This window comes from Eurosta solidaginis, chromosome 4 (genome assembly GCF_040869045.1).
Source record: "Eurosta solidaginis isolate ZX-2024a chromosome 4, ASM4086904v1, whole genome shotgun sequence".
NCBI classification, from domain to species: domain Eukaryota; kingdom Metazoa; phylum Arthropoda; class Insecta; order Diptera; family Tephritidae; genus Eurosta; species Eurosta solidaginis.
This window is the reverse complement of record NC_090322.1, coordinates 140,757,628-140,782,773: the sequence shown is the minus strand read 5'-3', so window position 1 is coordinate 140,782,773 and position 25,146 is coordinate 140,757,628. Positions and strand designations below refer to the sequence as shown.

The 25,146-nt window shown below is 38.2% G+C and overlaps 2 protein-coding genes across 2 annotated transcripts in view; one reads left to right on the top strand and one right to left on the bottom strand.

Moving 5' to 3' along the window:
• LOC137250407 (uncharacterized) overlaps positions 1-25,146 on the top strand; it is a 686,265-nt gene that overhangs the window by 569,096 nt on the left and 92,023 nt on the right. The window lies entirely within an intron of this gene.
• The window catches only part of LOC137248690 (uncharacterized), a 67,749-nt gene that overhangs the window by 35,213 nt on the left and 7,390 nt on the right, over positions 1-25,146 (bottom strand). The window contains exons 6-9 of the mRNA XM_067779605.1: positions 24,754-24,953; positions 24,355-24,702; positions 24,139-24,295; positions 23,039-24,038 (exon numbers count right to left, since the gene is read on the bottom strand). Coding sequence (XP_067635706.1) covers positions 23,039-24,038; positions 24,139-24,295; positions 24,355-24,702; positions 24,754-24,953 — 1,705 coding nt within the window. The remainder of the gene's footprint in view (positions 1-23,038; positions 24,039-24,138; positions 24,296-24,354; positions 24,703-24,753; positions 24,954-25,146) is intronic.

The following is a 25,146-nucleotide window of genomic DNA, read 5'->3' as shown; positions in this document are numbered from 1 at the left end:
CGGGATCATTTGGGGGCTCTTCCGGCAACATTTCTGGATGGTTTTCGGGATCCGTCCCGGATCTCGTCGGGGTAATTTGGGGACTTTTTCGGGATCATTTGGGGGCTCTTCCGGCATCATTTCTGGATGTTTTTCGGGATCCGTCCGGGATCCCGTCGGGTTCATTTCGGGACTTTTTCGCGACTAATAGGGGAACATTTGGGAACCCTTTCGGCATCATTTCCGGCTGGTTTTGGGGATCCGTCCGGGATCCCGTCGGGGTCATTTAGGGGCTTTTTCGGGGACAATACGGGATCATTTTTGGACCCTTCCGGCATCACTTCTGGATGGATTTCGGGATCTGTACGGGAACCCATCAGGGTAATTTCGGGACTTTTTCGGGATTATTTCGGGATCATTTGGGGACCATTTAGGGGTCATTCCATGACTTTATCTGTATTATTTCGGGATCATTTGAGGACCCTGCCGGCATCAATTCTTGATCGTTTGCCGGATCCATCAGGGTCATTTCGGGACCATGTTGGGATCATTTCTGGATCCGTCCAGGATGCCGTAAGATTCATTTTGAGATTTTTTTGTTAATTTTTCGGAATAGTTTTGAAACCCTTCCGGGATCACATTTGGATCCGTGCGGGATTCCAAATGGGTCATTTTCGGCCTATTTCGGAATCATTTTGGGACCCTTCCGGAATCATTTCTTTATGGTTTTCGCTATCCGTTGTGGATCCCTCGGGGTCATTTCGGAACTTTTTCGGAGCTTTTTCTGGACTATGTCGGGATAATTTAGGAACCCTTCCAGGATGGTTTTTGAGATCCTTCTGGGAGCCCGTCAGGGTAATTTCGGAACTTTTTCGGGACTATTTCGGGATCAATTTGGTACCCTTCAGGGATAATTTCTGTGTGGTTCTCTGTATAAGTCTAGAATCGTGTCGTTGTCATTTCAGGTTTTTTTGGGACTACTTCGGGAACTTTTGGAGACACTTACGGGGCGTTTCTGGATGGTTTTCGGGATCCGTCCGCGATAGCGTCGGGGTCATTTCGTGGCTTTTTCTGGATAATTTCGTTATCATTTTGGGATCCTATCAGGAATCCGTCCGGGATCCCGTCGGGGTCATTTCGGGACTTTTTCGCGACTAATACGGGATCATTTGGGAACCCTTTCGGCATCATTTCTGGATGGTTTTCGGGATCCGTCCGGAATCCCATCAGGGTAATTTCGTGACTATTAGGGGATCATTTGAGGACCTTTCCGGCATCATTTCTGCATGGTTTTCGGAATCCGTAAGGGATCCCGTCGGGATCATTTCGGGATCATTTGGTGTACCTTTCGACATCATTTCTGGATGGTTTTCGGGATCCGTCCGGAATCAGGTCGGGGTTATTTCAGGACTTTTTCGGAATAATTTTGGGTACCTTCCATCATCATTACTAGATAGTTTTGGGGATCCGTCCGAGATCCCGTCGGGGTCATTTCGGAACTTTTTCGGGATCATTTAAGCATGGTTTTCAGGATTCGTCCGGATCCCGTCAGGGTAATTTGTGGACTTTTCCGAAACTATTTCAGAATCATTTTGGGCCCTAATTATTCCTGAATGGATTTCGGGATCTGTCCGGGATCCCGGCGGGGTCAGTTAGGGGGCCGTTTGAGATCCCGTCAGGGAAATTTCGGTACTTCTTCGGGATCATTTCTGGATGGTTTTCGGGATCCGTCCGGAATTCCGTCGGGGTTATTTCACGACTTTTTCGGAATCATTTTGGGTACCTTCCTTCATCATTTCTAGATAGTTTTGGGGATCCGTCCGGGATCCCGTCGGGGTCATTTAGGGGCTTTTTCGGGTACAATACGGGATCATTTTTGGACCCTTCCGGCATCACTTCTGGATGGATTTTGGGATCTGTACGGGAACCCATCAGGGTAATTTCGGGACTTTTTCGGGACTATTTCGGGATCATTTGGGGACCATTTAGGGGTCATTCCATGACTTTATCTGTATTATTTCGGGATCATTTGAGGACCTGCCGGCATCAATTCTTGATCGTTTGCCGGATCCATCAGGGTCATTTCGGGACCATGTTGGGATCATTTCTGGATCCGTCCAGGATGCCGTAAGATTCATTTTGAGATTTTTTTGTTAATTTTTCGGGATAGTTTTGAAACCCTTCCGGGATCACATTTGGATCCGTGCGGGATTCCATCGGGGTCATTTTCGGCCTATTTTGGAATCATTTTGGGACCCTTCCGGAATCATTTCTTTATGGTTTTCGCTATCCGTTGTGGATCCCTCGGGGTCATTTCGGAACTTTTTCGGAGCTTTTTCTGGACTATGTCGGGATAATTTAGGAACCCTTCCAGGATGGGTTTTGAGATCCGTCTGGGAGCCCGTCAGGGTAATTTCGGAACTTTTTCGGGACTATTTCGGGATCAATTTGGTACCCTTCAGGGATCATTTCTGTGTGGTTCTCTGTATAAGTCTAGAATCGTGTCGTTGTCATTTCAGGTTTTTTGGGACTACTTCGGGAACTTTTGGAGACACTTACGGGGCGTTTCTGGATGGTTTTCGGGATCCGTCCGCGATAGCGTCGGGGTCATTTCGTGGCTTTTTCTGGATAATTTCGTTATCATTTTGGGATCCTATCAGGTTATCAGCTCATAAAGTTCTTTTTTTTACTCAATTACAAAAATAAAATGCATTAGACAGAAAAAAAAATTTTTAAACATATAACTTTATAAGCAGGCTAACGTGAATAGCCCACACATTTCATTATCTCCTTGCGGACGGGGCCGCGGGTAAAGGCTAGTTATAATATATATAACAAAACGAGTAATTTTTAAACGGTTTCATTTAGCTTGACTAGACATGCCGGCTGGCCCACAGTGGACCGAAATTGAAAAGTTGGGACTTAGGACTTTAAATGTACATTTTCGTGTTCTTTGATCTTTTCCATAATTTATTGTTATATAACATTTTTTCTTAAAACCTAATTTAAACAAGTAAGAACGGGACTGTCTTCGGCTGTGCCGAAGACTTCATACCTTTCATGAATGGGGCTGAACAATAATCTTATCCCGTTCGTAATCTCCGAATAATCGGATGTATAAGATAAGAAATATATAGTGAACAGATCTGCATACCTTAACGATTTTTAAGATAAATATAAAATAAAAAATAGGTAGGTACTTTGTGTGAGGATGCAGTTTCAGGTTTTTTGTGGTCTGCGTGTAAAAACTATGACTACGAATCACGTATTTCAACAATATATGACGTAAACGTAACTATTTGATGAAATGTTATGAATTTTGAAGCTTCTAGCCGTAAAAAAGGGGCAAAAATGACAGTTTATATGAAGTATATAATATATATACCACCGATCTCTATGATTTTTTCAGACAACAATATATGCTATATACGTAAGCATTTTGTGAAATTTGAAGCTTCTAACTGTTAAAACGGGGCAGAAATTGCGCAAAGTTTCTTATCTGAACAATCGGTTGTATGAGATATATACTATTTATACAACCGATCTCTATGATTTTTTCAGACAACAATGTATGCTACATACTTAAGCATTTGGTGAAATTTGAAGCTTCTAGCTGTTAAAATGGGGTAGAAATTGCGAAAAGTTTCTTATCTGAACAATCGGTTGTATGAGATATATACTATATATACAACCGATCTCTATGATTTTTTCAGACAACAATATATGCTATATTCGTAAGCAATCGGTGAAATTTGAAGCTTATAGCTGTTAAAATGGGGTAGAAATTGCGAAAAGTTTCTTATCTGAACAATCGGTTGTATGAGATATATACTATATATACAACCGTTCTCTATGATTTTTTCAGACAACAATATATGCTATATACGTAAGCAATCGGTGAAATTTGAAGCTTATAGCTGTTAAAATGGGGTAGAAATTGTGAAAAGTTTCTTATCTGAACAATCGGTTGTATGAGATATATACTATATATACAACCGATCTCTATGATTTTTTCAGACAACAATATATGCTATATACGTAAGTATTCGGTGAAATTTTAAGCTTCTAGCTGTTAAAATGGGGCTAAAATTTGCGAAAATATATATATATATATACTATATATACCACCATATATATACTATATATACCACCGATCTTTATGATTTTTTCAGACAAAAATATATGCTATATACATAAGCATTCGATGAAATTTGAAGCCTCTAGCTCTTAAAATGGGGCAGTAATTACGAAAAGTTCCTTATCTGAACAATCGGTTGTGGGGGATATATACTATATATACGACCGATCTCATCAATTTTTTCAGGCAACAATATGTGCAATATACGAAAGTATATGGTGAAGTTTGAAGCTTCAATCTGTTAAATTGGGTAAGATATTACAAAAATCCTCTTTTTCTGAAAAATCGGTTGTATGGAGGATATATGCTGTAGTGGTCCGATCCGGTCGGTTCCGACAAATGTCTAATCGGACACCCAAATACACCCGCTCACCAAATTTTATCAAGATATCTCAAAAATTGAGGGACTAGTTTGCATACAAACAGACAGACGGACAGACGGACATGGCTAAATCAACTCAGCTCTTCAACCTGATTATTTCGGTATACTTAATGGTGGGTCTATCTATTTTCCTTTAAGGACTTACAATTTTCGGTTTCGTGACGAAATTAATATACCATTTCATTTTCATGAAAGGTATAAAAAGTTATGACACTTTTAGTAACCGGGTTTCATATCGACATTTTTTCCAATTTCCAGCAATGTTGGCTTCACTAAAATAATTTTTACTCTTGCTCAATAAAAATATGTATCAAGGTCAAACCCAGAAGCTTTCAATTTTATTTTAAAAATGTGTGCGAAATTCGCGAAAACTCAACGAATCTTAAAGGTTATACAGAGTTAATAGTTGGGCTCGAAATCAAAGTGACGCTTAAATTTACTTGCTATAAAAAAGGTTACAAAGAGAGCCATGAAACAAAAGTTGAGAAAATTATTGAAGTTTTTGGGCATTAAGTTTGTGGAAGTGGAAGCAAAAGTAAGCAGTGCGCGTCAAACTAACTTAAATTGCAATAAAGGATCCTAATCCTGCGACATATATTTTTTTGCTACAGAGAATCAAATCAATTATTAGTCATTAGCTTAAGGCTACCTTATTAATTTACTATCGACGACTCGCTGTTTTCGAAATGGATTGTGATTTGTGACAAATTCTGATTCATTTGAAAAATTTAAAGAATGTGGCAATAAAATATTTTTATACATCTTAATGCAAGAAAAATTAGCCGCAAAGCCATAAACGAGGACATTTTATATAATTTGTTAGTTACTTCTGACCCATTTATTTCATCAAGGAGATAGAAATTACCTAGTAAGCATGAGGAAATATCCGAAGAAGTGAAGTCTCTACTACTCCTACCGCAAAACTTCGACTATGATACAGAAAACTAAATATTTTAGTTTCTCAATTTTAATTGGGTACGAATATACATACTACATATGAAACGCAATATTTACTTAAAATAATAAAAATGGTTTTTTTAGTTTTTTTTTTTTTGTTTTGTCATCTACCTATATGTATATTTGGAGATTTCATGGACCGATCGAAAAAATTTTGCTTTTAATTAATATTTTGGTCTTAACGATCAAGCTGGAATAGTAAAATTTTTTATTGAACCTTTTTTGGATTGTTAAATGTAAACTCAATATAAAAAATTAAATGTATAATATGAATTATCAAATATGTTTGTTTTTAAATATTACCCAGCATTAAAAAGTGTTTTGCAATACTAACATTAAAAAAAGCAATAAAAAAAAAAAAAACAAAGAACAAAAAAAAATATTTTTGTTTTTAAATTCTACCCATAATTAAAAAGTGATTCGCAAAACTAAAATAAAAAAACAAACAAAAAAAAAACAAAAAATAAAAAAACGCGAACCCCTTCGAACCATGAAACCTAGTACATTGCATAGTATATAACCAAACTATATAAATAAATTATTCTAGTTTTGAGGAAATGTGAGGAAAATGAGTTAACGGTAAAAATGTGATTTTTCCCATATATTAAATTTTTTTATTTGCTATAACTTTTTTGTTTAAGACTTTATGAAAAAATACTCATTTGTAAAAACGTCATGTAATGAGATTTTAAATCGGACCCCATCAAAGTTTTTGTGTTATTAACTAATATTTTTTTCATTTCCCTAAGTCCATTGAAAGTCATATCCACACCGCTGTGCGGCCGGCCGACACGAATTTTGTAATTCAAATTTAAGTAACTTCCCGATAAGCCACAAGCCTTAATCTTGGAATATATGTAGTTCGGAACCCGATGACAATGCAATAATAAGAAACAAAAACTCTGATAGGTGACGCACGGATCGAAATATTTCAAAAGCCGTATTTGTGCTCCGATTAGGCTCACATTTGGAATAAATATTACATACAGTCCGGTAGAAGTGACATCAAAATACTTTGGAGTTCGAGGACAAGCATACGTGGCGCCGAGTCGAGTAAAGTCTTTGGAAGGATTATGTATTGAGGACTTATATTGTAGGAAATTGTTAGGAAGGAGTCCTTGTAATAATGAGTCACTAAATGAACTTAATGGAAGGAGAAACTAAACTTGAAAATAAAATAATTAAAAAAAAATGTTTAAGTTAAACGGTTTTATTGAAAATAATACATACATTATTTTATATTTTTGTGCTCAAGGCCGGATTAAATAAAACACTTTTTATTTAAGTTGTTTTATTTTAATTAATCGTCAATATTTCGACTTCACTCTGAAGTCATCATCAGGACTGAATCTTTAAATGCGCTTTCAAGGCGGTGGGCGTGTGAATTTTCTTAAAATGTGAGGCGTAACATAAGCTGATTAAGGTTCAGTTGGTCTACTTATGACTATCAATAGAAATTTTACGCGTCCGACGCTTTTATTTAATTTTCTGATCAATGTCCTAGATTGATGAGGAGTGTGATGACTAGTACCTAGGACCTACCTAATTATTTTCTAATTTATAAGCTTTTATTTAGTTTCACTTGACTGTTGTCTGTAATCAAATCTTGCAAGTTAAATTTGATACACTTCCCGGTGTCCGATTGAGCTGAAAATTGGCACACATGTATAACTCCGATGACAATGCAATATTACTTTGTGAGAATTCGATAAATAAATCGATAACAGAGTTATCGGTAAACTTATGTGCTCACAAGCAATAAAAGTCCCAGACAAACCCGGCCTAGCTATAGCGGTACCTATCCGTGGAGTCTGAGACTTAGGAGATTGTTGCTTGTAACCATAGATATTTATATTGAATATTAACGAACTGCGAGAACCACGGACACGAACCGCTGTAGCAATTCCATGCCATGAATAACCTACAGCGGCTTAGGAATGCAGGTAATTTCGCTTTGTTTTTGTATACAACGAACGTAGAAGTTAGGCTGTTATCGCTAAATGTTGCATACTTTTCTGCGCACTTGATTTTGTTTTACAGATTTTTGGCGATGGAATTTTAGCTAAGCGAAAGTTGGAATTTTATTTTAAAACCAGAGAATTTAAACACAATTTTTCGGCAGAATATCATAGGGGATTTCAAATAGCAAATAAAAATGTCCATAAGCTGTGACAACTCGGCAATTCAGGATATGAGAAAATTATTTGCAATAATTTATATGAACAATGGATGGAAATTTTTAGATTATATTGCTAATATGTTAGTGGACATTTACTAGGCAATATCTGTGAATGTTTATTTGCATTTTTATACTCAGTTGAGCAGAGCTCACAGAGTATATTAAGTTTGATTGGATAACGGTTGGTTGTACATATATAAAGGAATCGAGATAGATATAGACTTCCATATATCAAAATAATCAGGATCGAAAAAAAATTTGATTGAGCCATGTCCGTCCGTCCGTCCGTCCGTCCGTCCGTCCGTCCGTTAACACGATAACTTGAGTAAATTTTGAGCTATCTTGATGTAATTTGGATGTAGATTCCTGGGCACTCATCTCAGATCGCTATTTAAAATGAACGATATCGGACTATAACCACGCCCACTTTTTCGATATCGAAAATTTCGAAAAACCGAAAAAATGCGATAATTCATTGCCAAAGGCAATTAAAGCGATGAAACTTGGCAGATGGGTTGACGTTATGACGCAGAATAGAAAATTAGTAAGATTTTGGACAATGGGCGTGGCACCGCCCACTTTTACAAGAAGGTAATTTAAAAGTTTTGCAAGCTGTAATTTGGCAGTCGTTGAAGATATCATGATGAAATTTGGCAGGAACGCTGCTACTATTACTATATATGTGCTAAATAAAAATTAGCAAAATTGGATGAAGAACACGCCCACTTTTTAAAAAAAAAAAATGTTTAAATTCAAATTTTAACAAAAAATTTAATATCTTTACTGTATATAAGTAAATTAAGTCAAAATTCAACTCCTGTAATGATATGATGCAACAAAATACAAAAATAAAAGAAAATTTCAAAATGGGCGTGGCTCCGCCCATTTTCATTTAGTTTGTCTAGAATACTTTTAATGCCATAAGTCGAACAAAAATTTACCAATCCTTCTCAAATTTGGTAGGTACATAGATTCTATGACGGTAACTGTTCTCTGTGAAAATGGCCGAAATCGGTGGAAGCCACGCCCAGTTTTTATACACAGTCCACCGTCTGTCCTTCCGCTCGGCTGTTAACACAATAACTTGAGCAAAAACCGATATATCTTTACTAAACTTAGCCCACCTACTTATCTGAACTCACTTTATCTCGGTATAAAAAATAGCCGAAATCCGACCATAACCACGCCCACTTTATCGATATCGAAAATTACGAAAAATGAAAAAAAATGCCATAATTCTATACCAAATACGAAAAAAGGGATGAAACATGGTAACTGGATTGGTTTATTGACGCAAAATATAACTTTGGAAAAAATTTTGTAAAATGGGTGTGACACCTACCATATTAAGTAGAAGAAAATGAAAAAGTTCTACAAGGCAAAATCAACAGCCCTTGGAATCTTGGCAGGAATACTGTTAGTGGTATTGAATATATAAATAAATTAGCAGTACCCGACAGATGATTTTCTGGATCACCTGGTCCACATTTTGGTCGATATCGCGAGAACACCTTCACATATACATCTAAGGGCCACTCGCTTTTAAAACCGTCATTAATACCTTTAATTTGATATCCATATCGTACAAACACATTCTAGAGTCACCCCTGGCCCACCCTAATGGCGATATCTCGAAAAGGCGTCCACCTATAGACCTAATGCCCACTCCCTCTTAAAATGCTCAGTAACACCTTTCGTTTGATACCCATATCGTACAAACATTCTAGAGTCACCTCTGGCCCACCCTAATGGCGATATCTCGAAAAGGCGTCCACCTATAGACCTAATGTCCACTCCCTCTTAAAATGCTCAGTAACACCTTTCGTTTGATACCCATATCGTAAAAACATTCTAGAGTCACCCCTGGCCCACCCTATTGGCGATGTCTCGAAAAGGCCACCTATAGACCTAATGCCCACTCCCTCTTAAAATGCTCAGTAACACATTTCGTTTGATACCCATATCGTACAAACATTCTAGAGTCCCCCTGGCCCACCCTAATGGCGATATCTCGAAAAGGCGTCCACCTATAGACCTAATGCCCACTCCCTCTTAAAATGCTCAGTCACACCTTTCGTTTGATACCCATATCGTACAAACATTCTAGAGTCACCCTTGGTCCACCTTTATGGCGATATCTCGAAAAGGCGTCCACCTATAGACCTAATGCCCACTCCCTCTTAAAATGCTCAGTAACACCTTTCGTTTGATACCCATATCGTACAAACATTCTAGAGTCACCCTTGGTCCACCCATATCGTACAAACATTCTAGAGTCACCCTTGGTCCACCTTTATGGCGATATCTCGAAAAGGCGTCCACATATAGAACTAAGGATTACTCCCTTTTAAAATACTCATTACCACCTTTCATTTGATACCCATATCGTACAAACACATTCTAGAGTCACCACTGGCCCACCCTAATGGCGATATCTCGAAAAGGCGTCCACCTATAGACCTAATGCCCACTCCCTCTTAAAATGCTCAGTAACACCTTTCGTTTGATACCCATATCGCACAAACATTATAGAGTCACCCCTGGCCCACACTAATGGCGATATCTCGAAAAGACGTCCACCTATAGACCTAATGCCCACTCCCTCTTAAAATGCTCAGTAACACCTTTCGTTTGATACCCATATCGTACAAACACATTCTAGAGTCACCCCTGGCCCACCCTAATGACGATATCTCGAAAAGGCGTCCACTTATAGACCTAATGCCCACTCCCTCTTAAAATGCTCAGTAACACCTTTCGTTTGATACCCATATCGTACAAACATTCTAGAGTCACCCTTGGTCCACCTTTATGGCGATATATCGAAAAGGCGTCCACCTATAGAACTAAGGATTACTCCCTTTTAAGATACTCATTACCATCTTTCATTTGATACCCATATCATACAAACACATTCTAGAGTCACCCCTGGCCCACCCTAATGGCGACATTTCGAAAAGGCGTCCACCTATAGACCTATTGCCCACTCCCTCTTAAAATGCTCAGTAACACTTTTCGTTTTATACCCATATCGTACAAACATTCTAGAGTCACCCCTGGCCCACCCTAATGGCAATATCTCGAAAAGGCGTCCACCTATAGACCTAATGCCCACTCCCTCTTAAAATGCTCAGTAACACCTTTCATTTGATTCCCATATCGTACAAACACATTCTAGAGACACCCCTGGTCCACCTTTATGGCGATATCTCGAAAGGGCGGCCACCTATGGACTAAGGATCACTCCTTTACAAAATACTCATTAACAGCTTTCCTTTGATACCCATATCGTACAAACATATTCTAGAGTCACCCCTGGTCCACCTTTATGGCGATTTCTCGAAAAGGCGTTCACCTATAGAACTAAAGCCCATTCCCTTTTAAAATACTCATTACCACCTTTCATTTGATACCCATATCGTACAAACACATTCTAGAGTCACCCCTGGTCCACCTTAATGGCGATATCTCGAAAGGGCGTCCACCGATAGACCTAAGGCCCACTCCCTCTTATAATGCTCAGTAACACCTTTCATTTGATACCCATATCGTACAAACAAATTCTAGAGTCAGCCCTGGTCCACCTTTATGGCGATATTCCTAAATGGCGTCCATCCATAGAACTATGACCTACTCTCTCTTAAAATACTCTTTAATACCTTCCATTTGATACACATGTCATACAACCACATTCCAAGGTTACCCTAGGTTCATTTTCCTACATGGTGATTTTCCTTATTTTGTCTCCATAGCTCTCAACTGAGTATGTAATGTTCGGTTACACCCGAACTTAGCCTTCCTTACTTGTTTACTACCATATTAGTACTTTCATACAGGCTTATAAATAGTTTGGTATTATTTCAAAGGAAAAGTGCGGGGTTATGAAAGTAGTTATGCTCGTCATAATGAATACCCCCAATATGCATCGAAGTTGGAATTTATAAAATCGCAAAAATTTATCTTTTGACGATTTTATCAAATGCCATGTTGCCGAATTGCAAAATTCTATCATCAATTTGGACAACTTAAGAAGAAGAATTTATGAATGAAAAATCAAGAGGAAGCTAGTTTTCAGGATTTTGTGATTTATTTACATACAAAACATGAGCATACATATGTAAATATGTATGTGTGCTTGTGCGTATGGTTGGATGGTTGAAGTGAATTTTGTTTTCTTTGTCAACATGCGAATATAAAAATATTTCTTAGCTTACATATGAACATAGATTTGTACATATGCTTGTGCGTAAGAATAATTTTTGTTGGAAGTGGTTGATTGAAACAGTTTGTCTTTTATTTGAACATGTGAATGTACAAACATTTGTTAGCTTATGCATGGATATATTGGTATCAATGAAGTGGGTGGGAAATGGGGGTGTAGGCTGATCTTTAGTTTAGGAATATATGTGTGTACATATATACCAATCTAGATTTGTTTATACCCACTCACCATTTAGGTGATTAAATTTTCAATTTCCCTACATATCAATATAATTTGATTACTCTTTCTGACAAAATAATGAGTTACCATACAATTGAACAAAATAAATAATCAAATATGAATACTTTAGATGATCAAACACTGAATATATTTTTTCAACCACATTTTGGAATCATATTTGAATCAAATGTGTTTACTTTAGGAGATCATAAATTTATAATAATTTTTAATTCAGCTTTCTGAATCTTTTTTGACTATATTTGTTGACTGAATAATGTATTTTATACTTGTCAAAATATTTCTTTACATCGGAGCTGCTCAACCCCTATACACTTGTAGCACTTTTGTTTTTGTTTCGCCCTGAATCATAGGCACAGATTCAAATTCACACTTTGAGTATAAAAAAAAACAAGTAAGGACAGAACTGTCTTCGGCTGTGCCGAAGACTTCAACCTTCCAACCATCATAATTTATTTACAAAAAATCAGAGAATTAAATTTGCAATATACTTGCTCCTATCAGAGAATTTTTTGGTAACAGACGAACAGAGAAAATCGGTAAGAGAATTTTCTGTTACGTCTTGCACCCTGTTAAGTTAACATGAATTTGAGGAATAGTGGTGAAGTGCAAGACGTGTCACATGCAAATGGATCGTAAGCAGTGGATGCCAAAAAAACGCCTTCTCATTGTGTTTAAATTCTCTGTTAAAACAGAGCAGAGATGTGGAATCAGTAGTTGTAGACTGAACGCGACATAGCCAAAGTCACAACAAAATATGATTTTAAGTTAGTTAACACTCGAATCGAAGAACTTGACTGCTCAAAGTTGACTTCGAAGAAACCTTGTAATGTTGACGCATTAAAAGAAATGGATAGGATGAGAAACGTTACAAATAAGTAACTAAAGATTACATAACTAATTTAAACAATATTTTACCATACTAAAAATTTAAAAAAATTTATATTTAAATTAAATTTAAGGAAAAAGTTTTTATAAGAACAAGCTTCTATTACTTGTTAATAAAACGAACTAAAAAGTAAAAAATAAAATTAAAGCAAAAAAAACTTTTTCAAAAATAAGCTTTTATTATTGGTTAATAAAATTAACTAAAAATTAAAAAATAAATTGACATAACACTTTATAAGTTCATCGTAACCTTTAACGATAATTAGGCTTTGTCGTCTGCGACAAAAAATTCCATATTTTACATAATTATATATTTTTAACATTAAAACTTTACACCTAAATTATAAAATCTTACAGTTTATATCCGAGGCGATATATGTGTACACCGATGGTTCCAAAGTAGTGGAAGGAGTAGATTCTGCGGTATACTGCGCTGATCCGGAAATAAGCAGATCCTACAGGCTGCCGGATTGCTGTAGCGTTTTCCAAGCGAAAATATTAACCGCAACCAAAGCAGTAGAAACCCTGGAAGAGAATAGCTTAAGCTGCAACCGTGTTAACTTTTATATTGACAGTCAAGCAGCAATTAAGGTAATAATCTCACATAACACAGCATCTAAATGCGTGTTAGAGTGTAAGCAGTCTCTGGAGAGAATCGGGACAGGGAGAAGCATACATCTATATTGGGTCCCAGGGCACATGGGAATAGATGGGAATGAAAAAGCGGACGAACTAGCTAAAAAGGGCGCATCCCTTGAAGCTTGGTCAGTGATAGCAGAGGTAGGAAGTGCGGGTTGGAGGAGGAAACGATCGAGCACGTTCTGTGCTCTTACCCTGCACTTGCCAGGCTAAGACTCCAGCTATTAGGAGTGATACAGCTGTCAGATCTAGAAGCAGCAAGTGGCTTAAGTCCTAGGAAGCTTCTAGTATTTGGCAAGAGGACGGAGTTATTTTATAACATAGGTCCTGGTTTTTGATAGGGTTTTTCAGTTTGGTCGTTAAAACAAACTTCTGGTAACACTACGGACTCAATCAGTCTATGTGAGGTCCTCATGGACCGGCCAGTTCAACCTACCTACAGTTTATATCACAGTCTTAATGCTTCTAATAAAAAGCGGGTTACGTTGTGATAGCAAGAAAAGGAGGTCCTAAATGTTCCTAATTATACCATCAAGATTTAACACGCTTTTTATTAGGACAATTAGGACTGGGATATAAACTGTAAAATTTAATAATTTAGGTGTAAAGTTTTAATGCTAAAAATATATAATTATTAGCAATATGGAATTTTTTGTCGCAGACGACGAAGCCTAATTATTGTCAAAGGTTACAATGAACTTATAAAGTGTTATGTCAATTTATTTTTAAATTTTTAGTTAATTTTATTAACCAATAATAAAAGCTTATTTTTAAAAAAGTTTTTTTATACTCAGTTGAGCAGAGCTCACAGAGTATATTAACTTTGATTGGATAACGGTTGGTTGTACAGGTATAAAGGAATCGAGATAGATATAGACTTCCATATATCAAAATCATCAGTATCGAAAAAAAATTAGATTGAGCCATGTCCGTCCGTCCGTCTGTCCGTCCGTCTGTCCGTTAACACGATAACTTGAGTAAATTTTGAGTTATCTTGATGAAATTTGGTATTTAGGTTCCTGGGCACTCATCTCAGATCGCTATTTAAAATGAACGATATCGGCCACTTTTTCGATATCGAAAATTTCGAAAAATCGAAAAAGTTCGATAATTCATTACCAAATACGGATTAAGCGATGAAACTTGGTAGGTGAGTTGAACTTATGACGCAGAATAGAAAACTAGTAAAATTTTGGACAATGCGCGTGGCACCGCCCACTTTTAAAAGAAGGTAATTTAAAAGTTTTGCAAGCTGTAATTTGGCAGTCGTTGAAGATATCATGATGAAATTTGGCAGGAACGTTACTCCTATTACTATATGTATGCTTAATAAAAATTAGCAAAAACGTATGACGAACACGCCCACTTTAAAAAAAAAAAATTTTAAGTCAAATGTTAACAAAAAATTGAATATCTTTACAGTATATATGTAAATTATGTCAACATTCAACTCCAGTAATGATATGTTGCAACAAAATACAAAAATAAAAGAAAATTTCAAAATGGGCGTGGCTCCGCCCTTTTTCATTTAATTTGTCTAGGATACTTTTAACGCCATAAGTCGAACAAAAATTTACCAATCCTTGTGAAATTTGGTAGAGGCTTAGATTCTAGGACGATAACTGTTTTCTGTGAAAAAGGGCGAAATCGGTGGAAGCCACGCACAGTTTTTATACACAGTCGACCGTCTGTCCTTCTGCTCGGCCGTTAACACGATAACTTCAGCAAAAATCGATATGTCTTTACTAAACTTAGTTCACGTACTTATCTGAACTCACTTTGTATTGGTGTAAAAAATGGCCGAAATCCGACTATGACCACGCCCACTTTTTCGATATCGAAAATTACGAAAAACAAGTAAGGAAGGCTAAGTTCGGGTGTAACCGAACATTACATACTCAGTTGAGAGCTATGGAGACAAAATAAGGAAAATCACCATGTAGGAAAATGAACCTAGGGTAACCTTGGAATGTGGTTGTATGACATGTGTATCAAATGGAAGGTATTAAAGAGTATTTTAAGAGAGAGTAGGCCATAGTTCTATGGATGGACGCCATTTAGGAATATCGCCATAAAGGTGGACCAGGGCTGACTCTAGAATTTGTTTGTACGATATGGGTATCAAATGAAAGGTGTTACTGAGCATTTTAAGAGGGAGTGGGCCTTAGGTCTATCGGTGGACGCCCTTTCGAGATATCGCCATTAAGGTGGACCAGGGGTGACTCTAGAATGTGTTTGTACGATATGGGTATCAAATGAAAGGTGGTAATGAGTATTTTAAAAGGGAATGGGCTTTAGTTCTATAGGTGAACGCCTTTTCGAGAAATCGCCATAAAGGTGGACCAGGGGTGACTCTAGAATATGTTTGTACGATATGGGTATCAAAGGAAAGCTGTTAATGAGTATTTTGAAAAGGAGTGATCATTAGTCCATAGGTGGCCGCCCTTTCGAGATATCGCCATAAAGGTGGACCAGGGGTGTCTCTAGAATGTGTTTGTACGATATGGGAATCAAATGAAAGGTGTTACTGAGCATTTTAAGAGGGAGTGGGCATTAGGTCTATAGGTGGACGCCTTTTCGAGATATTGCCATTAGGGTGGGCCAGGGGTGACTCTAGAATGTTTGTACGATATGGGTATAAAACGAAAAGTGTTACTGAGCATTTTAAGAGGGAGTGGGCAATAGGTCTATAGGTGGACGCCTTTTCGAAATGTCGCCATTAGGGTGGGCCAGGGGTGACTCTAGAATGTGTTTGTATGATATGGGTATCAAATGAAAGATGGTAATGAGTATCTTAAAAGGGAGTAATCCTTAGTTCTATAGGTGGACGCCTTTTCGATATATCGCCATAAAGGTGGACCAAGGGTGACTCTAGAATGTTTGTACGATATGGGTATCAAACGAAAGGTGTTACTGAGCATTTTAAGAGGGAGTGGGCATTAGGTCTATAAGTGGACGCCTTTTCGAGATATCGTCATTAGGGTGGGCCAGGGGTGACTCTAGAATGTGTTTGTACGATATGGGTATCAAACGAAAGGTGTTACTGAGCATTTTAAGAGGGAGTGGGCATTAGGTCTATAGGTGGACGTCTTTTCGAGATATCGCCATTAGTGTGGGCCAGGGGTGACTCTATAATGTTTGTGCGATATGGGTATCAAACGAAAGGTGTTACTGAGCATTTTGAGAGGGAGTGGGCATTAGGTCTATAGGTGGACGCCTTTTCGAGATATCGCCATTAGGGTGGGCCAGTGGTGACTCTAGAATGTGTTTGTACGATATGGGTATCAAATGAAAGGTGGTAATGAGTATTTTAAAAGGGAGTAATCCTTAGTTCTATATGTGGACGCCTTTTCGAGATATCGCCATAAAGGTGGACCAAGGGTGACTCTAGAATGTTTGTACGATATGGGTATCAAACGAAAGGTGTTACTGAGCATTTTAAGAGGGAGTGGGCATTAGGTCTATAGGTGGACGCCTTTTCGAGATATCGCCATAAAGGTGGACCAAGGGTGACTCTAGAATGTTTGTACGATATGGGTATCAAACGAAAGGTGTGACTGAGCATTTTAAGAGGGAGTGGGCATTAGGTCTATAGGTGGACGCCTTTTCGAGATATCGCCATTAGGGTGGGCCAGGGGGACTCTAGAATGTTTGTACGATATGGGTATCAAACGAAATGTGTTACTGAGCATTTTAAGAGGGAGTGGGCATTAGGTCTATAGGTGGCCTTTTCGAGACATCGCCAATAGGGTGGGCCAGGGGTGACTCTAGAATGTTTTTACGATATGGGTATCAAACGAAAGGTGTTACTGAGCATTTTAAGAGGGAGTGGACATTAGGTCTATAGGTGGACGCCTTTTCGAGATATCGCCATTAGGGTGGGCCAGAGGTGACTCTAGAATGTTTGTACGATATGGGTATCAAACGAAAGGTGTTACTGAGCATTTTAAGAGGGAGTGGGCATTAGGTCTATAGGTGGACGCCTTTTCGAGATATCGCCATTAGGGTGGGCCAGGGGTGACTCTAGAATGTGTTTGTACGATATGGATATCAAATTAAAGGTATTAATGACGGTTTTAAAAGCGAGTGGCCCTTAGATGTATATGTGAAGGTGTTCTCGCGATATCGACCAAAATGTGGACCAGGTGATCCAGAAAATCATCTGTCGGGTACTGCTAATTTATTTATATATTCAATACCACTAACAGTATTCCTGCCAAGATTCCAAGGGCTGTTGATTTTGCCTTGTAGAACCATTTCATTTTCTTCTACTTAATATGGTAGGTGTCACACCCATTTTACAAAATTTTTTCCAAAGTTATATTTTGCGTCAATAAACCAATCCAGTTACCATGTTTCATCCCTTTTTTCGTATTTGGTATAGAATTATGGCATTTTTTTCATTTTTCGTAATTTTCGATATCGATAAAGTGGGCGTGGTTATGGTCGGATTTCGGCTATTTTTTATACCGAGATAAAGTGAGTTCAGATAAGTAGGTGGGCTAAGTTTAGTAAAGATATATCGGTTTTTGCTCAAGTTATTGTGTTAACAGCCGAGCGGAAGGACAGACGGTGGACTGTGTATAAAAACTGGGCGTGGCTTCCACCGATTTCGGCCATTTTCACAGAGAACAGTTACCGTCATAGAATCTATGTACCTACCAAATTTGAGAAGGATTGGTAAATTTTTGTTCGACTTATGGCATTAAAAGTATTCTAGACAAACTAAATGAAAATGGGCGGAGCCACGCCCATTTTGAAATTTTCTTTTATTTTTGTATTTTGTTGCATCATATCATTACAGGAGTTGAATTTTGACTTAATTTACTTATATACAGTAAAGATATTAAATTTTTTGTTAAAATTTGAATTTAAACATTTTTTTTTTTAAAAAGTGGGCGTGTTCTTCATCCAATTTTGCTAATTTTTATTTAGCACATATATAGTAATAGTAGCAGCGTTCCTGCCAAATTTCATCATGATATCTTCAACGACTGCCAAATTACAGCTTGCAAAACTTTTAAATTACCTTCTTGTAAAAGTGGGCGGTGCCACGCCCATTGTCCCAAATCTTACTAATTTTCTATTCTGCGTCATAACGTCAACCCATCTGCCAAGTTTCATCGCTTTAATTGCCTTTGGCAATGAATTATCGCATTTTTTCGGTTTTTCGAAATTTTCGATATCGAAAAAGTGGGCGTGGTTATATTCCGATATCGTTCATTTTAAATAGCGATCTGAGATGAGTGCCCAGGAATCTACATACCAAATTTCATCAAGATAGCTCAAAATTTACTCAAGTTATCGTGTTAACGGACGGACGGACGGACATGGCTCAATCAAATTTTTTTTCGATCCTGATTATTTTGATATATGGAAGTCTATATCTATCTCGATTCCTTTATATATGTACAACCAACCGTTATCCAATCAAACTTAATATACTCTGTGAGCTCTGCTCAACTAAGTGTAATGAAAAAAATGCCATAATTATATACCAAATACGAAAAAAGGGACGAAACATGGTAATTGTATTGGTCTATTAACGCAAAATATAACTTTAGAAAAAAACTTGGTAAAATGGGAGTGACACCTACCATATTAAGTAGAAGAAAATGAAAAAGTTTTGCTGGGCGAAATCAAAAGCCCTTGGAATCTTGGAAGGAATACTGTTCGTGGTATTACATATATAAATAAATTAGCGGTGCCCAACAGATGATGTTCTGGATCACCCTGGTCCACATTTTGGTCGATATCTCGAAAACGCTTTCACATATACAACTAAGGGCCACTCCCTTTTAAAACCCTCATTAATACCTTTAATTTGATACCCATGTCGTACAAACAAATTCTAGAGTCACCCCTGGTCCACGTTTATGGCGATATCTCGAAAAGGCGTCCACATATAGAACTAAGACCCACTTTTTTTCAAATACTCATTAACACCTTTCATTTGATACCCATATCGTACAAAAAAATTCTAGAGTCACCCCTGGCCCACCTTTATGGCGATATCTCGAAAAGTCATCCACCTATAGAACTAAGGCCCACTCCCTTTTAAAATACTCATTAACACCTTTCATTTGATACCCATATCGTACAAACAAATTCTAGAGTCACCCCTGGTCCACCTTTATGGCGATATCTTGAAAAGGCGTCCACCTTTAGAACTAAGGCCCACGCCCTTTTAAAATACTCATTAACACCTTTCGTTTGATACCCATATAGTATAAATACATTCTAGAGTCACCCCTGGTCCACCTTTATGGCGATATCTCGAAAAGGCGTCCACATATAGAACTAAGGCCCACTCCCTTTTAAAATACTCATTAACACCTTTCATTTGATACCCATATCGTACAAACAAATTCTAGAGTCACCCCTGGTCCACCTTTATGGCGATATCTTGAAAAGGCGTCCACCTTTAGAACTAAGGCCCACGCCCTTTTAAAATACTCATTAACACCTTTCATTTGATACCCATATAGTATAAATACATTCTAGAGTCACCCCTGGTCCACCTTTATGGCGATATCTCGAAAAGGCGCCCACCCATAGAACTAAGGCCCACTCCCTTTTAAAACACTTATTAACACCTTTCGTTTGATACCCCTATTGTACAAACAAATTCTAGAGTCACCCCTGGTCCACGTTTATGGCGATATCTCGAAAAGGCGTCCACCTTTAGAACTAAGGCCCACGCCCTTTTAAAATACTCATTAACACCTTTCATTTGATACCCATATAGTATAAATACATTCTAGAGTCACCCCTGGTCCACCTTTATGGCGATATCTCGAAAAGGCGCCCACCCATAGAACTAAGGCCCACTCCCTTTTAAAACACTTATTAACACCTTTCGTTTGATACCCCTATTGTACAAACAAATTCTAGAGTCACCCCTGGTCCACGTTTATGGCGATATCTCGAAAAGGCGTCCACCTTTAGAACTAAGGCCCACGCCCTTTTAAAATACTCATTAACACCTTTCATTTGATACCCATATAGTATAAATACATTCTAGAGTCACCCCTGGTCCACCTTTATGGCGATATCTCGAAAAGGCGCCCACCCATAGAACTAAGGCCCACTCTCTTTTAAAATACTCATTAGCACCTTTCATTTGATACCCATATAGTATAAATACATTCTAGAGTCACCCCTGGTCCACCTTTATGGCGATATCTCGAAAAGGCGCCCACCCATAGAACTAAGGCCCACTCCCTTTTAAAACACTTATTAACACCTTTCGTTTGATACCCCTATTGTACAAACAAATTCTAGAGTCACCCCTGGTCCACGTTTATGGCGATATCTCGAAAAGGCGTCCACCTTTAGAACTAAGGCCCACGCCCTTTTAAAATACTCATTAACACCTTTCATTTGATACCCATATAGTATAAATACATTCTAGAGTCACCCCTGGTCCACCTTTATGGCGATATCTCGAAAAGGCGCCCACCCATAGAACTAAGGCCCACTCTCTTTTAAAATACTCATTAGCACCTTTCATTTGATACCCATATAGTATAAATACATTCTAGAGTCACCCCTGGTCCACCTTTATGGCGATATCTCGAAAAGGCGCCCACCCATAGAACTAAGGCCCACTCTCTTTTAAAACACTTATTAACACCTTTCGTTTGATACCCCTATTGTACAAACAAATTCTAGAGTCACCCCTGGTCCACGTTTATGGCGATATCTCGAAAAGGCGTCCACATATAGAACTAAGGCCCACTTTTTTTTCAAATACTCATTAACACCTTTCATTTGTTACCCATATCGTACAAACAAATTCTAGAGTCACCCCTGGTCCACCTTTATGGCGATATCTTGAAAAGGCGTCCACCTATAGAACTAAGGCCCACTCCCTTTTAAAATACTCATTAACACCTTTCATTTGATACCCATATCTTACAAACAAATTCTAGAGTCACCCCTGGTCCACCTTTATGGCGATATCTCGAAAAGGCGTCCACATATAGAACTAAGGCCCACTCCCTTTTAAAATACTCATTAACACCTTTCATTTGATACCCATATCTTACAAACAAATTCTAGAGTCACCCCTGGTCCACCTTTATGGCGATATCTCGAAAAGGCGTCCACATATAGAACTAAGGCCCACTCCCTTTTAAAATACTCATTAACACCTTTCATTTGATACCCATATCTTACAAACAAATTCTAGAGTCACCCCTGGTCCACCTTTATGGCGATATCTCGAAAAGGCGTCCACATATAGAACTAAGGCCCACTCCCTTTTAAAATACTCATTAACACCTTTCATTTGATACCCATATCTTACAAACAAATTCTAGAGTCACCCCTGGTCCACGTTTATGGCGATATCTCGAAAAGGCGTCCACATATAGAACTAAGGCCCACTTTTTTTTCAAATACTCATTAACACCTTTCATTTGATACCCATATCGTACAAACAAATTCTAGAGTCACCCCTGGTCCACCTTTATGGCGATATCTTGAAAAGGCGTCCACCTATAGAACTAAGGCCCACTCCCTTTTAAAATACTCATTAACACCTTTCATTTGATACCCATATCTTACAAACAAATTCTAGAGTCACCCCTGGTCCACCTTTATGGCGATATCTCGAAAAGGCGTCCACATATAGAACTAAGGCCCACTCCCTTTTAAAATACTCATTAACACCTTTCATTTGATACCCATATCTTACAAACAAATTCTAGAGTCACCCCTGGTCCATCTTTATGGCGATATCTTGAAAAGGCGTCCACCTATAGAACTAAGGCCCACGCCCTCTTAAAATACTCATTAACACCTTTCATTTGATACCCATATAGTACAAACAAATTCTAGAGTCACCCCTGGTCCACCTTTCATTTGATACCCTTTATGGCGATATCCCTAAATGGCGTCCATCTATAGAACTATGGCCCACTTCCTCTTAAAATACACTTTAATACCTTCCATTTGATACACATGTCATACAAACACATTCCAGGGTTACCCTAGGTTCTTTTTACAACATGGTAATTTTCCCTTACTTTGTCTCCACAGCTCTCAACTGAGTATGTAATGTTCGGTTACACCCGAACTTAGCCTTCCTTACTTGTTTTTCTTTAATTTTATTTATTATTACTTAATGTAAGTATTGTTTTCAATAAAACTGTTTAATTTTTTTTAATTATTTTATTTCTCGTATGAAACAAAGCTCCTATGATTTGAGACCATTCATTCTTTTCAGTGAGTGAAAGTAAACCTGGATGCATTTGTGAAAATTTTTGGCATACATAATCTGGCCACTAATATAAAGAAAGTAAAAAAATGCATCATCACGCTGAGGAATTCTGGCTACGTCACTGCAATTGAATTTGTTTGACTATGCTTATGTCAAAATTTTCCTTAGGAATATCGTTTGAGCATACTCACTTCAAGTAACTTGGAAAACATATAACTTCTATTTTCTGGCTCTATGTTTGTTTCTGTCGCCTCCTTGGAGCTGCGTCTGGACGTGCTACCATTGCATCGATTCTTTCCATTTACACTGTCATTGTCCTTATATGTTGTTGTACAATTTCGTAAACAAGCACCATTTATGCTCACACGTTTTGCTTCAGCAGCATTGTTACCATTCGCATTCTCCTTATTTAGATTATCCTTTTTATTGCCAGCATTTGTTGATTTGCCATCTTCACACACAAAATCAGTCTCGCCTTTGTCTGTTGTGTGCGCTCGAAACTTAATCAATCTTTTCGGTTCAATTTGTGGAAAAAGTTCACGCGGCTCATCCCAATCTAAAAATTCATTTGTGATGTATTCCTGACGCTTTTGAAATGCGCCCTCAATGCTTTTAACTTCCGTTACTCTATCCTCAGACCAAATGTCTATTTCGTCTGCTCTATTGACACTTTCATGTCGAGCTAGCAAAACTAAACGTTGCCCACAGCCCTCACGTTGACGTCTTTTCCTTTGTTTGCGTTGTCGACGTGCTATCACTTTGCTACTCAATGCCGGTGCTGACTTTTCCCAGTGCAAACAGAAGCCCGGCGGCAAACGTGGCACAACAAAATCTTTTAACAAACCATAGATGTCGGTACCGCGTGGTATGTTAAATAGATCAAAGTCTGTAACCTCACGCACAGCACCCTCTACTTTTGCTGTACCGCTCAAAAATTCTGATTCTGTAAGCTGCGACTTTTGGGAGTTGCTTTTACGTAACTTTGCTGGAAAACGTGGTGAGCCTTTAAGTGGACTAGTGTTGGCTGTGGTTGAAAGTGGTGTTACTTCAGTGGACGTGATGGGCGCGTCTTTTGTGGTATGCCCAAGTGGCAGCTTTGTGCCATTAGTCAAATTTGATTCCAACGTTTCTAATTGCGTCTCCCAGCGGCAAACAATGGGCGGCTCAAACCAAATGACTGAGTCAGGCAAACTAAGCGGTGAGTTAGATGAAGTGCGCAAAGGAAAGTAGAGATTGTAAAACCGTTTAATATTGATTTAGTGCAGAATTGATAGATTGTTCCTGCACTTACCTCAAGCCGACCAGTGCCAATTTGTCAAGCGCCGCCTCAACCATGCGCATTTCTGCTTCAATTTCCTCTGGCAAACGACGTACACCGGGCTTTGGTGGTGGTGGTGGCTTATAGCTTTGGTAAAATACCTTGTAACTTAGATGATCAGGTGAGAGAACTGTAAATGTTTGATATATTTTTGCACAAATGTTCCCTTTGTAAAAACTTTCAACTTACTAGTTCGAATAAAGCAACGCTCATTAAGTCTCTTATCCTGTTGTGGTGTTTCCAGATAATCAATGCGATAGACGCCACCTATAATGCGATATTTACGTAAATTTACATCGGTGTCGGCTAAACCATAACTTTCGGGTCCGATTACACGACGACGTGCTTTATTTACTTCCTCCTCGTATTCTGCATAGATTCTATCCACATCGGATGTAGACTCACGCTTTGTGATGACTGAGCTATCCTGATCAGCTACACCAGTGGACAATGGACTATCTTTGGTACAGTCCTCAAGCATGTTTTGTAGAATATCTTTTCGTTTACGCCATTCTTTTTTAGTGTAACGCAGAATGCCTAGAAGCAAAGAAAATAAGGATTTTTTTTGTTTCAAAAAAACGTTTTTACTTATGTTCTCCGGCATTTGTCTTTTCGGATTAAAGCTTGCGCAGTAGTCGCTAAAATGGTCGTAATTCAACCAGAGTCCACGGATTGCAGAGTTTGGCAGTTCAACTGAAATCGGAAGAGAGATTTGAAGTGCCAAGGCAGGAAAATCGATGTTATTGCTAGTGGCCTGCTCACCGATGCGTGGTTTGGGATTGGCAGATCTGTGGATGAAAATGTTTCGTTTATTGTCCTGGATATCCAAGTTTTATATTTTTGTTGGCTAGTAACATGCAGGATTCTGACGTACGGATTTCTTTATCCCAGATGTCGAACTTATGTATTTTCGAAAAAGAAGAAACCTTGGAAGACTTTCCCTAGAGTGCTCAGAGATATCAAAGCAAAGAGAAGCTTTCA